The sequence below is a fragment of the Ictalurus punctatus genome, chromosome 20 (assembly GCF_001660625.3).
Source record: "Ictalurus punctatus breed USDA103 chromosome 20, Coco_2.0, whole genome shotgun sequence".
Lineage (NCBI taxonomy): Eukaryota > Metazoa > Chordata > Actinopteri > Siluriformes > Ictaluridae > Ictalurus > Ictalurus punctatus.
The window spans coordinates 8,002,082-8,017,244 of record NC_030435.2 but is presented as its reverse complement, the minus strand read 5'-3'; the positions used below and the strand labels follow the sequence as shown (position 1 = coordinate 8,017,244).

General features: G+C 37.9%; 1 protein-coding gene and 1 long non-coding RNA gene across 6 annotated transcripts in view; both read right to left on the bottom strand.

Annotated features, from left to right (window-relative positions):
- LOC108280201 (uncharacterized) overlaps positions 1-706 on the bottom strand; it is a 37,963-nt gene extending 37,257 nt beyond the window's left edge. For all 4 annotated transcript variants that reach the window (XR_006984245.2, XR_008393092.1, XR_008393093.1 and 1 more), the window contains exon 1: positions 507-706. This is a non-coding gene — a long non-coding RNA (uncharacterized LOC108280201). The remainder of the gene's footprint in view (positions 1-506) is intronic.
- Positions 707-6,302: 5,596 nt separating this feature from the next.
- The window catches only part of dnaaf11 (dynein axonemal assembly factor 11), a 30,373-nt gene continuing 21,512 nt past the window's right edge, over positions 6,303-15,163 (bottom strand). Inside the window, exons 10-13 of one of the 2 annotated variants that reach the window (XR_008393081.1) lie at positions 14,450-14,545; positions 11,218-11,315; positions 9,052-9,282; positions 6,965-7,102 (exon numbers count right to left, since the gene is read on the bottom strand). Coding sequence is in view for 1 of the 2 variants with exons in the window: in XM_053673755.1 (XP_053529730.1) it covers positions 6,913-7,102; positions 11,218-11,315; positions 14,450-14,545 (384 nt within the window). In the remaining variant the exon portion in view is untranslated. Of the gene's footprint in view, positions 7,103-9,051; positions 9,283-11,217; positions 11,316-14,449; positions 14,546-15,163 lie in introns of both variants that reach the window. The other variant, XM_053673755.1, reaches the window with a different exon arrangement.

Sequence of the window (15,163 nt, the reverse complement as noted above, 5' to 3'; positions counted from 1 at the left end):
GGTAAAGTTTGTTTTATATTGGACATTTTCTGCACATTCGAGATTCGCTCTTCTATTTCTCAATAAATAAACACACAAAAAGAACAAAATTTGTATTTTCTTGCTCTGGAGTGGACAGAGAACAAAGTAAAATTGTGTCTATTTTTTTATTTTCTCCGGAAAATTGACTGCGGAAGCGAATCTTTCGGAAACTTTATAGTAATGGAGTCAGTAAGGGACCGTCTAAAAAGTTCATTACCTGGGCAACTGTGTTAGGATACAATATAGAGTCAGTACAGTGGCATGCAACTACACTACAAGTATGACTCACTACAAGTGCAAACAAAAGTCTTAGATAAAAGCGCTGTAGTATAATTATATTTAAAAGTTTGGGTACGCCCTGTCAAAATTTCTGCGTTTCATATATATAGTAGTGGTTCAGCACAAGCGCTACATAGTGCTCTCATTATTCTATCCTGCTTTATTCTATCCTGTATTAACCATCTTTCCGTAATAACCCTTTTTACCTTCAGAGGACGAGTCTGTGAGTGTTGTCTAATTTCCACAACAATTTGGCGTTTCCTGGCTGGGCTGCACGAGTCTTTTCAGCTTTTCTGGACAACAAGCAAAAATGGAGGACGTCTGTGGAAAAGTTTCACCCAGAAGTCCGTGTTGACACGCAGGCGGTTTGTCCTCTATTGTGCAGAGCGAAAGACCAATGCAGCCTTACCACTGACTGGTAGGAATCATCAAGAATTTAGAATTAGAATTAGAATTTTTTGAAGTGATAGGGAATTGCTGTCTGTATGGAAGGCAGTCAGTCAGTGTGTTTACATGGACAACAATAATCCAATATTAACCCGATTAAGACAATACTCTGATTAAGAAACTACCATGTAAACAGCAATTTTTAATTACCTTAATCCGATTAAGGTCATACTCTAAGTAAACACAAATTGAATTAAGACATGTGCAGTACTCCTGTTTTAGTCGTATTATGCAGTGTAAACTCTCACACCACGTTAATAATGTGATTAAGATGTTTACATGTCTGTAATATTCGTTGATAATGCGACTAAAACAGGAGTACTCCTCATGTCTTAATTCAATTTGTGTTTACTTCGAATATGACCTTAATCGGATTAAGGTAATTAAATATTGCTGTTTACATGGTAGTTTCTTATATTGTTTTATATTAAAATTTTCTGTTATGTGTTGTGTGAGTGTGTATGTTGTAGTTGTGAGTTTTAAAGTTTCTATGAACATGCTTACTCCGTGTACACTGGATTGGGGAAGTGCAGATTTTTGCACACTGATCAGTGTTTGATCACGATTTCTATTCTGCCATGTGGGTCGGGGAATAGCCACCAGAGTGCAGTGTAGTGCAGAGTTAGAGTTTAATTTGTGTATTGCTGTTTAGCCTAGTGAGGGCATCCAGAGTGAATGTTTGTTGAACTTTCTTGAATGTTTTAATAGTGATTTTTTTTTTTTTAATAAAACTGTTAAAAAAGTGATATTTTTCTATAAAGTCCTGGTGGTGTGATGTACCCTCTGTTCTACAAAAATCTGGTTAAACCTCTTTAGAAAAATATACATAGAGAGAGGTTTATTACAGTTAGGACACAGAGCTTTTACTCTCCGTAAAACTGCAAATTAGGAAGTGAGTGGATCCAGAACGCCTTGGGATACAGCCTATAATATAAATACGCTGTAGTGCAGCTTGTCTCTTGCTTATGGCTATACCACCCTGAGAACACCCGATCTCATCCATTTCGGAAGCTAAGCAGGGTCAGGCCTGGTTAGTATTTGAATTGGAAGCTGCCTGGCAATACCACGTACTGTGAGCTTTTCCACATTTAAAGTCTGTATTATTGCATTAAGACCATCATTTATTTATGATTATAACGAGTTTCTGTTACCATGCTCTGACAGTGACACATACATAATTCATTTACATATCTGCTACTGCAACTTTGCACGATAACATACCCTGACACTTTACATGGCAGCAGCAGATTGGTCTCTGTCATTGTCAGTAGAAATTCTGCTATTCTGATTCAATGCACTATTATTCATGTGACTGCAGTGCCACATTTGTATGATTTGCACTAATAACCTATACGCTGTCTCAATTACTCGCACAGGCAACGGGATATTGCTCATTTCTTCAATTATGTACAGTATTCTTTTTTTTCTAGATATGTACCACTCATATAATGACAGGAGATGAAAACCTAATTTCCGTGTAATCTTAGGATGACAAGAAACATATCCTATTCTATTTATTCAGTTCAAAATTTTGTTCTACTTTTATCATCTATTTACTTTTAATACATTTATTTGTTCATTCATTCAAATCACCTATATAGATTTATTCATTTGCTTGTTTGTCTGTTTACTTTTTCTCTTTTTTCATTTCGCTAAATGTTTTTTCTTTGTGTTTTTTGTGTGTCATTTAATTCCATAATTTTTTCCCAATTTCTTCCTTTATTTCCTGCATTTCACCACACGTAGCTATATTAATGCAGGAGTGTGTTTCTTTCTTTTTATAGCTTGATCGCACACCACATTGAGCATGCACTGTTTGTGCACATCATTCAGTCCTGATGGCCATGAAAGCTAATTTCTGCAGATGGTAAGGGAAGTTCGGCATTCTGTGTGTTTTTCAATGGTCTAGCGAATGCTGTAAATTCAGTGAGAGAGAGAGAGAGAGAGAGAGAGAGAGAGAGAGAGAGAGAGAGAGAGAAAGAGAGAGAGAGAGAGATTGAGATTGGTTGAATCAACAGGCCACACAATGCCCAACTCCTGAATCAGCATAAATGTCCATCTTGCCTTCCACACGCTGCAGGGTTCCAGTGCCTGAGGATACAAATCAGCCCCAGAGCATCACCTAGCCACCACCATGGTTGACTGTGGAAAGAGTGTTCTTTCTTCATTCTTCTTTCTCCAGTCACACCACTGATCCATAGTGGCAAAAAGTTCCAATTTTGTTTCACTGCTCCACAGAACAGATTCCTGAGGTTTATTTATATGATCTTGAGTCGACTTTTCTTGTGCTTTTGGATCAGTAGTGGTGTATGTCTTGGAGTTCTGGCATGGAAACCTTCTGCATTTAGTATGCGCCTTACTGTGCTCACTGAAACCTCAGTGCCTGTTGCCGCCAAGTCTTTCTGCTAGTCTTTTGCAGTCACTCGAGGGTTTTTCACAAACTGCCTTCTCAGAAATCTGCTTGCAGTCATTGGTAGCTTCCTTTTTCTGCCTCGTCCAGGTTATTTAATACATTTTCTACCCCTAGTCAGTTCAGGTATTTCATGTGTTTCAGCTCAAGCACACCTGGTGCAACTAATGAAGCCCTTGATTAGTTGCATCAGGTGTGCTTGAGACAACACCTGTTTAGCAAATTTGTGCTGTTGTGAGGGATTCTATTCAGGGGGTTGAATAACTTTGAAACTGGAGAAATCATTATAAGTTACATTTTCAGTTGAATTTGGGGAAAGCACTGTCTGTAAAGTCTGTACATTTTGACAATAAACTTGATTTGCAATGGGGGTTAAATAATTTTGATTGCAACTGTATTATTTTAAACGATGTGTATATTATTGTGCTGTTTGTGTTCTTTATTCTATCCTTCACTCTCTAGTTCCATCCTCCTCTAGTCCTGTATATGTCTATAGGTACTAGTCTTTTACTCTCACAGACTGACTGACTGCAGCAGTGTGAGAGTGTGAGTGAGAGTGAGAGAAGATTTTATCAATATTTGAAACATGTTTGTTTCATATCTCATACGTCAAAGTAGATGGGGTATTCTAGCAAACACACTAACAGAGAGAGAGAGTGTGCAGTCTCTGTTGTAGGAATATCTCATTGTGCTCAAAGTGGGTACGGTTCTAACACAAGGCTGGATGAGGTCACCATGTACACAAACAAACATGCGCACACGCACACACACAGCTCTGGTTTTACTCACACAGAAAAGGTTGACTGGTCTCTACTAGGGATGTCACGATACCAAAAATCTAGTAGTCGGTACTGATACCACCAAAAGTACACGATACTCGATACCAAAAAAGAGAGAAAGAGATTTTAGTTATCAAACACTGTCTGACAATGAGTGGAGGCTACAGCGGAGGTGCACGTGCATCTGTGCAAGTGTGTGTGCGTCTATGTGACACACACACACACTCACAAACACACACACACACACCTTATACTCTGAATGCAAGCATTAGTTTAAATTCACTGACATGGTGGCAGGCCAAAAAGATTTATTAAAAGCATGAACATTTGAATAATTATTAGTGACATTAGGCTACATTTAGCTGACAGGACACGGGCTGAACGGCGATGCATGGTGGCCCATTAAGAGGTAGTTCATAACATTGCAATGCGTTAGCGTCGTTAACAAATAACTGGTTATTGCAAACATTACATGGAGCATAACGTTAACTGGATTCACGGCAACAATGTCAGCTGCCTCAAACAAACATAATATAGGACCGTCTTTCAGGTGCTTCACCACACGAGATCCACACCGATGAGAATTCTCAGAAGTGATCTCATACCCTGAGCTTAAGCTCCAGTATTTATACTGTATTTACACAGTAACTAACCCATAGGTTTAAAGAAGACTATGATATTACTACCAATAGGGTTAAAAAAGAGCTCATCTACCTTACTCTTATGTTCAAGAAAAGGGCTGTTCCACTTACACATAGAATCAAAACCAGGGGATTTCAAATTACACATGGAATCAAAACCAGGGATTTCGAATAACCCAGAGAATCAAAACCAAGGGATTTGAATTACCCGTAGAATCAAAAAGTGGAGAGACAAAACAATCTAGAGTGACCTTGGTCTTGACTCAGCCACCCTTATAAATGGCTCCTCATAATTCTCTCTTAACATTAAGGCCTTACTTGCAAGCCTGCATTTCTAGTTTCTATTTTATAATTTATTTTCATATTTGCTCTATATTTCTATTTTATATATAGTTATACTGCTTAAAAAACGGTTTACTGTACTTCCTACTTCATAATATCATTATATTACCCTTATACTGTCCTACATATCCTATTATTCTGTTTTTTATAGAGTATATATATTATTATTATAAAGATATTACCCTTATAATATCTTAATATTCCTTTTTAGTATTCTTATAAAGTTATATTAGTATGTGTGTGTGAGAGAGAGAGAGAGAGAGAGTGTGTGTGTGTGTGTTATGTCTACTTGCCCACCCTTGACTGCACGAGTGTGTGTGTGTGTGTGTGTGTGTTAGCACTCCTCAGTTCGTATACTTCTTTTTGCCTTTTTTACTAATAAACCATAGTGTATTACTCTTAAAGATCTAAGATCTTTAAAGTGTGACTCCAATTCAATATTCAATATCAGTCAATATCTGCCTCACACCGCTTCTGTGTGTCTTGGTGCCCGTCTTTTCGTCTTCTCCCCTTTACTGGATGCTAGGTCTCCCTCATGTTTATTTTATGACATTTTTTATCCACAATAGTCTGTACATATGTCTCATCACAAACATCTGAGTGTTACTGACTGGAACTGGGTGTGTATGTACTGTATGTGTGCAGAGAATGGGGAGTTTAGCTAGGCACAACAGGGCCTAGGCAGAGCAGAGAGCACAGATTCCACTGTGTATTGAGGGTTACACAAAATGTCTCAGGGAAGGGCAAGTAAAATTGTCTGAGATGAGTGGGAAGTTTGGATGGCATTCAGAAATCATGAGGGACAAAGTAAAATATACATATAAAAAAAATAGATAAAAAAAACAACCACCTCAGTTCAGATCTGATTTTCATTCCACAGCAATGGGAATGGGACAGAGGAGTGTACATAATTCAGATTGGCTGACTGCTGAGTGACATTGTCATATTTTATTCATCTGACCCTTAACTCACTGGCCCAGAAAAAGTACAGGAAAAGACCTGAAATCCACTTCGACATTCTCCCAGTGTAAACCTAACGCAGAGCAACTGGATCTTCTTGGTCCAATTCCAATCTGCATTTTATGGTGTGAACAAATAAAAGTTCTGGTGACTTCTTCCCACTGGTGTGAATGCACTACAAAAGGAAAACCCAATTCTGGTGTGCATCTTTGAGATAACAAAATGCTATGGGATTTCAATTTGGTGAACAAATGGAATTCCATTCTATCACTATACTATACATGTGCAACTCACACCTGTTCTGATCCTAGAGTGAATGAAAGATGAAGATGTCGCCACCCACATATATTGTATATAAAGTCCTTTCTGTGGTCTTTAAAGGGACTATACACTTAGGTAATTAATAGTCATTGTATTTATGTATTTAATATTGGCCCCACTTGGCAATCCATAGATTTATTGAGTGTATTCACAGCCCAAAATATAAATTTCAGCATGACATAGTGGTTATATCAAATTGTAAGACAGTGAATCTTAATATGCTTAAGTATAAAGTCAGAATTATGTGTACAGTTGCAATCAAGGTTATTCAACCCCCATTGCAAATCAAGTTTATTGTCAAACTTTACAGACTTTCAGCTGTTTGCAATGAACAAATCAAATAAAAGCAATTAAATAGTTCAACAGAACAAATGCTTCAAGTGGTTTCCCCAAATTCAACTGAAAATGAAACTTATAATTATTTCTCCAGTTTCAAAATTATTCAACCCCCTGAATAGAATCCCTCACAACAGCACAAATATGCAAAACATGTGTTGTCTCAAGCATACCTGATGCAACAAATCTCATGATTTTCACTGTTCACACAACTCTGCTTCTGAACTGTTTAATGAGTCTTGGTGAATTGATTAGCGAAATTAAAAACAAACATTCAGTGCCTGGAGTGTCCAAACCTGGAATTTATAACTGCTATCAAGTACTGTTTATACACAGTTAAATGCATTCTCTCAAATTCTTCCTTTCTTTGTGTTTCTCACATGAGAGGGGGCACTTCGGGGTCATCGACAAAGTCTTTCGTGACAGGCTTCTCTTGGGATCGACAAGGCCAGGAGAGCTGCAGGGGACCATGAGAAGTGTGGATTTCTTTAGGGACAATGTTGGCCAATTGTACAGCAAAGCTTTTGCTGGGGTCAACTTCTAATCTCTGACAACCAGAAATCACCCTGTAGAAAGCAGAAAAGAGAAAGAGAGAGAGATCTTTAAAATATTATCTGCAATGCCAAATCTCAGAAGGTATCACTGTACCAAAAAACAGAATAAAACCAGCGTTGACAGCACTAGAGGCACTGGAATCCCACATGACCTGCTAGATCCACTATAAAAGTTACGGGAGTGGTTGGTTGATATGAAGCTTGCAGGATGAAGAAAGGCTACACTGATTAACACAGGAGAGTACTGGATGCAGCGCAATGCGTTTACTGCTTTCAGCCCTTTATCTTCGGTAAATGTTTTATCTCTGTTTCTGTCACTATAGTCTAAATTACTAATTTGTTCATTCAGGCAGGTGGAATCGGCCAAGAGTGTCCGCAGGACAAGCCAAGATTCTCTCTCGGCTTCAGAATTCCTTCAGGAGTGAGTGATGGCAAGATTTAAGAAAAACAGTTCTGCATATACTACACAGCACCACCACTAAGAACAGTGACCAAAAACAAGCATGGTCTGGTGGGGCTAGACATGTTCAGACCATGTTCAGTGGTGCTTACAAATTAAAATTTTTTAAACCAAATGGGTTTACACCACCTTTTATATAACACACTACCTACAAGACATAGCAACAGGAAAGACTGGCTTGTGCCCAGCCAAACTAACAACATGCTAATGTTAACCAGCAAATTACTTTTGCCCTGGCACAAAAGTAGAGCCCATATTATACAATTACCAACAAATGGAAGAATAAAACTTATTTATTTTCGTAGCATACATCAAAGCTTTTAAGTAAAAGCTGCTGAGGCAAAAGCACATGATGTTTTACTTGGAGAAAGTTTTTATGTTAACAACTCTTGATTGTAAAATTAGGCGGTAACATTAAAATTGTTGTGTTCTCTCATCCATCTATATTTTTCAGCTTTGCTCCTTCACTTTCTCTCTGTCGCTCTTTAATGGCATCTCTTATCTACAGTAGGCATGGTGTCTCTCTGGCTGTTGGCCTTTGAAATAAATGAACAGGAATTAAATTATATCTGCTGTTAGACCTTACTTTACTTCCTGAACCAATCTTCCATTTGCGCGCTCTCTCCCACTCACTCACACTCTCTCTCTCTCTCTCTCTCTCTCTCTCTCCACACACATACACAATTACTCTTCTGTTTGGTTCCATAGTCTGTTTTTTTTGTTCTGTATTGTTTTGTTTAAATGGAAGCTCACTATTTTTTTATGGAGAGCCAACGTCCCCCCTCCTATCTTCATCACCTTCTACAGAATGATGATAGTGAGCTTCTTAACCTACAGCAGATTTTGAGAGCAGCTGAAAAAATCATTGGGGTCTACCCACCATCAACCCTTTGTAAAATAACCACTGCATCAGCAAAGCCGCTATCATTGTGGTCGACCCCTCCCACCACTGCCAGATGGCAGGAGGGTAAAGAGTCCATGCAAGACTCTTTACCCTCCTGCCATCTGGTAGAAGTTACAGGAGCATCCATGCCACCATCACCAGACTGCACAACAGTTTCTTCCCTGAGTCATTCTTATTACTCAACACCCTGCTGCCTCCCAGTGCTCCCCTTGGCTAGTCAAAGCCCTAACCCAGTATGACTCATAAACTGTTAACAAATAACAAATTTATTAAAAAAAATAATAAAATATTTATAAATAAAAACAATAAATTGTTTCAGAAAGTACAACTAAATCTAAGATAAAACAATGGCAACCTGAATAAACACAAAATACAGTTTTTAAATGATAATGTTACTAATTGAAGCAAAGACGTTATCCAATACCAACTGGGCCTGTGTGAAAATGTATGTGCCCCCATAGTTACTTGAAACTGCATTCATAATGGGGTTCAGCTGGATTATATACAACCAGGCCTGATTACTGCAAACCCTGTTCAATCAAATCAACACTTAAATAGAACTTTTCAAGAGCATGAAGTTGGTTAAAAAGGTCTTACCCAGTAACACACTATGCCAAAATTGAAAGAAATTCCAGAAACGATGAGGAAGAAGGTGACTGCAATACATCAGACTTGGAAGGGTTACAAAGCTATTTCAAAGGCTCTGGGATGCCAAAGAACCACAGCGAGAGCTATTATCTCCAAATGGAAGAACTCAAAACCGTAGTGAAGCTTCCCAGAAGTGTCTAACCTTCCAAAATTCATCCAAGAGCACAGCAACGACTCATCCTGGAAGTCACAAAAGACCAAAGGACAGCATCAAAGGACTTACAGGCCTCTCTTGCATTAATAAAAGTCACTGTTCATGACTCCACTTTCAGAAAGACAGTGGGCAAAACACACCTTGATGATCCTCAGACCTTTTGGGAGAATATTCTATGGACTGATGAGTCGAAAGTGGAACTGTTTAGAAGACAGGGGTCCCTTTATATGTGGCATGAACCAAACAGAAAAAGAACATTATACCTACGGTCAAGCATGGTGGTGGAAGTGGGATGGTGTGGGGATGCTTTGCTGCTTCAAGGCCTGGGCAATTACAATAACTGAGGGAAACATCAATTCTGTTCTCCACCAGAAAATCCTAAAGGAGAATGTCTGGACCTTGCAATAATTGAGGAAAACATGAATTCTGCTCCCTACCACAAAATCTTAAAGAAGAATGTCCAGTCTTCGGTCCGTAAGTTGAAACTAGTTACAACCAGTTATCATTATCTTGGTTTAGTTATTGTTGCTAAAGGTGGCACAACCAGATTTTAAGTTTAAGGGGGCAATTACTTTTTCACATTGGTGACAGGTGTTGGATAACATTTTTTGCTTCAATAAAAAATAATAATAACTGTATTGTCTGTTTACAATACAGACAATACTGTTGCCTTTGTTTTATGTTGTATTTTGTTTGAAGAACTAAAACTATTTAGTATGAGATACACACATAAGAACTCAGGACTGGGGCAAATACTTTTTTATATATAGCCTTCCAATATGTTCGTCCACTATATAAACAGAGCGATTGCTTGCTTGGCTGCTATTTCTAATAATTTAATAGGATTACACAGGATTGTAAGGGTAAACGCCACATTTGCACATCTGGCAATGAAACTGAATATTAAAAAAGGGACTACAATGTAACATGCATAATGATTCATGCCAGGCAAGGGGTGCATCCTCCCTTAGCAATTTTTTGGTATCAAATCTATTTGCAATCAAACTTTAGTCTGTACACATTACATTATAGTTTACGTAGTAGTAATAATAATAAAATAATAATAATAATAATTATTATTATTATTATTATTATTAGTAGTAGTAGTAGTAGTAGTAGTAGTAGTAGTAGTAGTAATAATAATAATAATAATAATAATAATAATAATAATAATTATTATTATTATTATTATTATTATTATTATTATTATTATTATTTTATTATTATTCGCACGGTGGCTTAGTGGTTAGCACGTTCGCCTCACACCTCCAGGGTCGGCCGTTCGATTCCCACAGTGGCCATGTGTGTGCGGAGGTTGCATGTTCTCCCCGTGCTGCGGGGGTTTCCTCCCCCAGTCCAAAGACATGCATCGTAGGCTGATTGACATGTCCAAAGTGTCCGTAGTGTATGAATGTGCGTGTGACTGTGCCCTGTAATGGATTAGCACCCTGTCCAGGGTGTACCCCGCCTTGTGCCCGATGCTCCCTGGGACAGGCTCCAGGTTTCCCCATGACCCTGAAGAAGGATAAGTGGTATAGAAGATGGATGGATGGATTATTATTATTACAGACAATTTTTTCTCTACTCAGCCTATGGATTTAGCTTTTTTTTTGTTTTCCAGCTACCACTCTGCAGCTTTTTAGTTTTGGACTCCCTACATTTTTTCCCCATTTTATTTACTCAATTTTTCTTATTTATTATTATTTTTATTTAATTAATTAAATCATTCATATACAGAAACCACTTTAACCTATAATGGTGTATCCAGAGCCTATCGCATGAACATTGGGCATGATACAGAAATTTCAACATAAATAATACGCATTGATTCACCACCTCATTTTGGGTTAGCTATATTATTAGAGCCCTTCAGCAGTCACACCTTACATAATACACCTTTATACATGTATATACAATTAAATATAAACTTATAGGTTAAAAGCTAGCACCTGAGAAATTACCTGCCCTTTTCCTTTGAGGTCTCTGAAGTCCCATTTCCTAAGTAGCTACCACTGGTCAGTTTATGAGTTGCTTTTTTTACTTTTACTTCTCCATGCACCTAAAGAAACACAACACATATCCAGAATTTGTAATGACTGTAGGGATATAACCTAAAACAAATACATCATTTGGGTTTGAACAATTTATATTCCATGTTTGGCAGAAAGCTTCTGAGAAGAAGAAAGCTTCTGTGTCCAATGAGATCTTGCAGGATGAATAGAACATTGTGCCAACATAAGGGTTTTTATCTACAGTGCGTTGACAGGTTTCTGCAAAATTCCCATCCCAACTATAACTTAAAATCTACCACACAAAAAAACTCTAAACTAGCCCAAAATGTTTAGGCACATATTCTTCCTCTTCTTCTTCTTGTTTTTCTCTCAGTCTTGTGAAACAAGTTATATATCATATCAGAAACTTTTATAGGGGAAAAAAAGAAAAATAAAAATCTTACAATAACCTTGTTGCATATGTGTGCACATCCCTAAACTAATACTTTGTTGAAGCACATTTTGATTTTATTACACCACTCAGTCTTTTTGGGTAAGAGTATATCACAACATGGCACATCTTGACTTGGCAATATTTTCCCACTCTTGTCCCACATTCTTGATCAGTCAAATTGTGATGTGCACTGCCCACTTCAGGTCACCCCACAGATTTTAAGTTGTATTCAGGTCTGGTCAAATGATCTAATTTTGGTTAAGCCATTCCTTTGTTGATTTGGATGTATGCTTTGGACCATTGTCATGCTGAAAGATGAAATTTCTTTTCATTTTCAGCTTAGTAGCAGACACCTGAATGTTTTGCACTAAAATCAGCTGGTATTTGTAGCTATTCATGTAGCAATTCATAATTCACTCCACCTTGATAAAAGCCACAGTTCTGGCTGAAGAAAGGCTGCCCTAAAACATGATGGACAATGGATATAGTGTTCTTTTTGTGATGTGCTTTTTTGTGCAGAACACAATTTTTGGAATTATTGAATTATTATACCTTTTGGAATCTTTTGGAATTATTATACCATTTTGCCACATGGTTTTGAGTTATTTAGTTGAGCTTGGATGTTTTTTGTGAAAAAGGGATCTAGCCACCCTACTCCACAGCCCAGACATGTGAAAAATACGAGAGATTGTGGTCACATACAGAGAGTAATCAGCACTTGTCAGATATTCCTGCAGCTCCTTTAACGTTGTCGTAAGTCTTTTAGCCTTCCTGGTAAGTTTTTGTCTTTTTCTTTTGTAAAATTTATGGCCTTTATGGTGTTCCATGGTACATGTAATGTTTTGGAAATGTTTTTGTACTACTCTCCTGATTGATTCCTTTTGACAGTGAGACCCTGTACAGGGTATGTCAGCTCTTTACAGACCATGGCTTCAGCAGTAAGATGAAACCAAGAAGATCCTACAGAAACACCTGGTCTTTATTTGGGGTTAATCAGAATAATTTCATTGGTGGCAGCTGTATGGTAAATAATTTTTAACATGAAATTGAATGTGATTGGCTCACATAGCCACATCCCCAATTATAAAAGGGTGTACACACTTAAAAACCAACATTCATAAATCAGGTGGGAAAGATTAGAAGAAAAAAGAAGTACACCCTTTAATTCATATAGAACCACCTTTAGTAACAATTACTTGAAGTAAATGATTCTCACATCATTTTGGAGAGATTTTGGTCCACTTTTCTTTACAACATTGTTTCAGTTCATTAATGTGCACTTAATAATTAATTAATGTCATGTAGTCAATTCAGGGATGGAGATTATTAGGGGCCCATGATAGATAAGGGTCAATGGGGAATTTCACCAGTGAAATGGTGAATATACCCCTACTCTTTACGAGAACTGTCCTGAGATTTTTAATGACCACAGAGATTAAGGGACTTGGTTTACCGTCTCATCCAAAAGATTATGCTGTTTTTACAGTATAGTGTCCCTGTCAAGAGGTTTCCTATCCAGGTACTGGCCAAGTTCAATCCTGCTTAGCTTTAGGGGAAAACCAGGCAAGTGCTGCGGTTTGATATGGCGCTGGTACAGTGCTATTAAGTTCCCGCCACAGCAACTCAGTGGGGATGATGTCCTGACTTTGACTTGGCCATTCAAACACCCTGAATTCTTTCTTCTTTAGCCAATCAGATGTTGATTTGCTGGTGTGCTTAGGATCATTGTCCTGTTGCATAACCCTATTTCAGCCCAGCTTAAGCAGCTGGACAGATGGCCTCACATTTGCCTCAAGAATATTCTGGTATAAAATGGAGTTCATCATTGTCCCAATGGCTGCAAGTTTCCCTGGTCCTGTGGCTGCAAAACAAGTCCAAATCATCACCCCTCCAACACCAAGCTTGACAGTTGGTATGAGTTGTTTGTTGTGATACACTGTGTTTGGTTTTTGCCAAACATGGTGCTGTGCATTATAACCAAAAATCTGCACCTTAGTCTCAACTTAGTCTGCACCTTTGTCTCATCAGTCCAAAGTATATTGTTCCATAACTTTTGTGGTTTGTTCAGATGCCTTTTCACAAACCTAAGTCATGCTGCCATATTCTTTTTAGAGAGAAGGGGCTCTTTCCTAGCTGCTCTTCAATGAAAGTCATATTTGTTCTATTTGTTATAGTTGTCTTTTTTTTTTTTTTAAATGAACATGAACATTTGATGTGCTTACAGAGGCATTTAGATCAAATGATGTAGCTCTTGGATATTTCTTTACATCTCTGAGCATTAAACGGTCTGTCCTTGGACTGAATTTGCTGGGACACCCATTCTTAGGAAGACTGTCTTGAAGGCTCTCTATTTGTAAACAATCCCACATTGTCTGGAGATGTCCTTATAACCCTTCCAGATTGATGAGCAGCATCAGTTACTTCTCTGAGGTCATGAATGATGTCTTTTCTTTTTGGCATGATGTAGACACACACTTGAGTGCTCCATAATACCAAACTGCCAAAGGTTCTTCTTGAATATAGGTAGTCACACTACTTGATGATTGACTAATCTTGTGCATTTCATTAGTAACACCTGGCTGCTAGTTACTATGTTTGTGGACACAGGAAGGGTGTACTTATTTTTCCCACCTGGTTTCTGAATGTTGGATTACCTTTTGGGGAAAAATGACTACATATTGAAATCTGTTGTGGGTTTTTGTTGTTGTTCTTGTTGTTGTCATCATATAACAATGTTCATTCAAGTACCTTGAGCATGGTGATAAGCAGGTGGCCAGTAGTTTGAGATCTTTGTGCTGTACTGCTGTCTGGTTTAACCTCAGCAGGCAAAACCAACTGGAACACCTGTAAAAACTCTCACAAATCACACACACACACACACACACACACACACACACACACATCTGTTGTAATTAAAACATTTTTAAAACCAACAATAGAAATAAACTAGTGACCAATTTAATTAAATTTCATTTGCATAGATCATTTAACAACAGACACTGTCACAACAAGGTGGGAGATATGAAGAAATTAACAAAGTAGCCAACAAAGCTGAGGATATACATTTGATATGGGCTCCCTGACTTTAGGCTTTTATCTGCTGTTGTGGATTCACTGTTCTGTTAATATTTTGTTTGGGCATTTCATCAAGATGACTTAAATTGATACGTTAGGATACTAAGGAATCTCCAAAACAACAAAAGCCATTAACAGACTATTGAGTAAGAATGGTGAGGCATGTCTTTTTAATCTCACTTGTGTGTCTGAGGCAGTGCAATGTTCCAGATGCATTGGTACTTGTTATTATGTATACAGTATATAATGTATTGAGGAGGTAAAAATGGGGAGGGGAACTTTAAAAAAAACTAATAATTAAAGCAGTCGGTGGGCTGCAGAGTTCAATGACTCTGTCCAAGTTTTGGGGAAAAAAGACAAGGAACCAAAAAATGTCAGCTCTTTGTG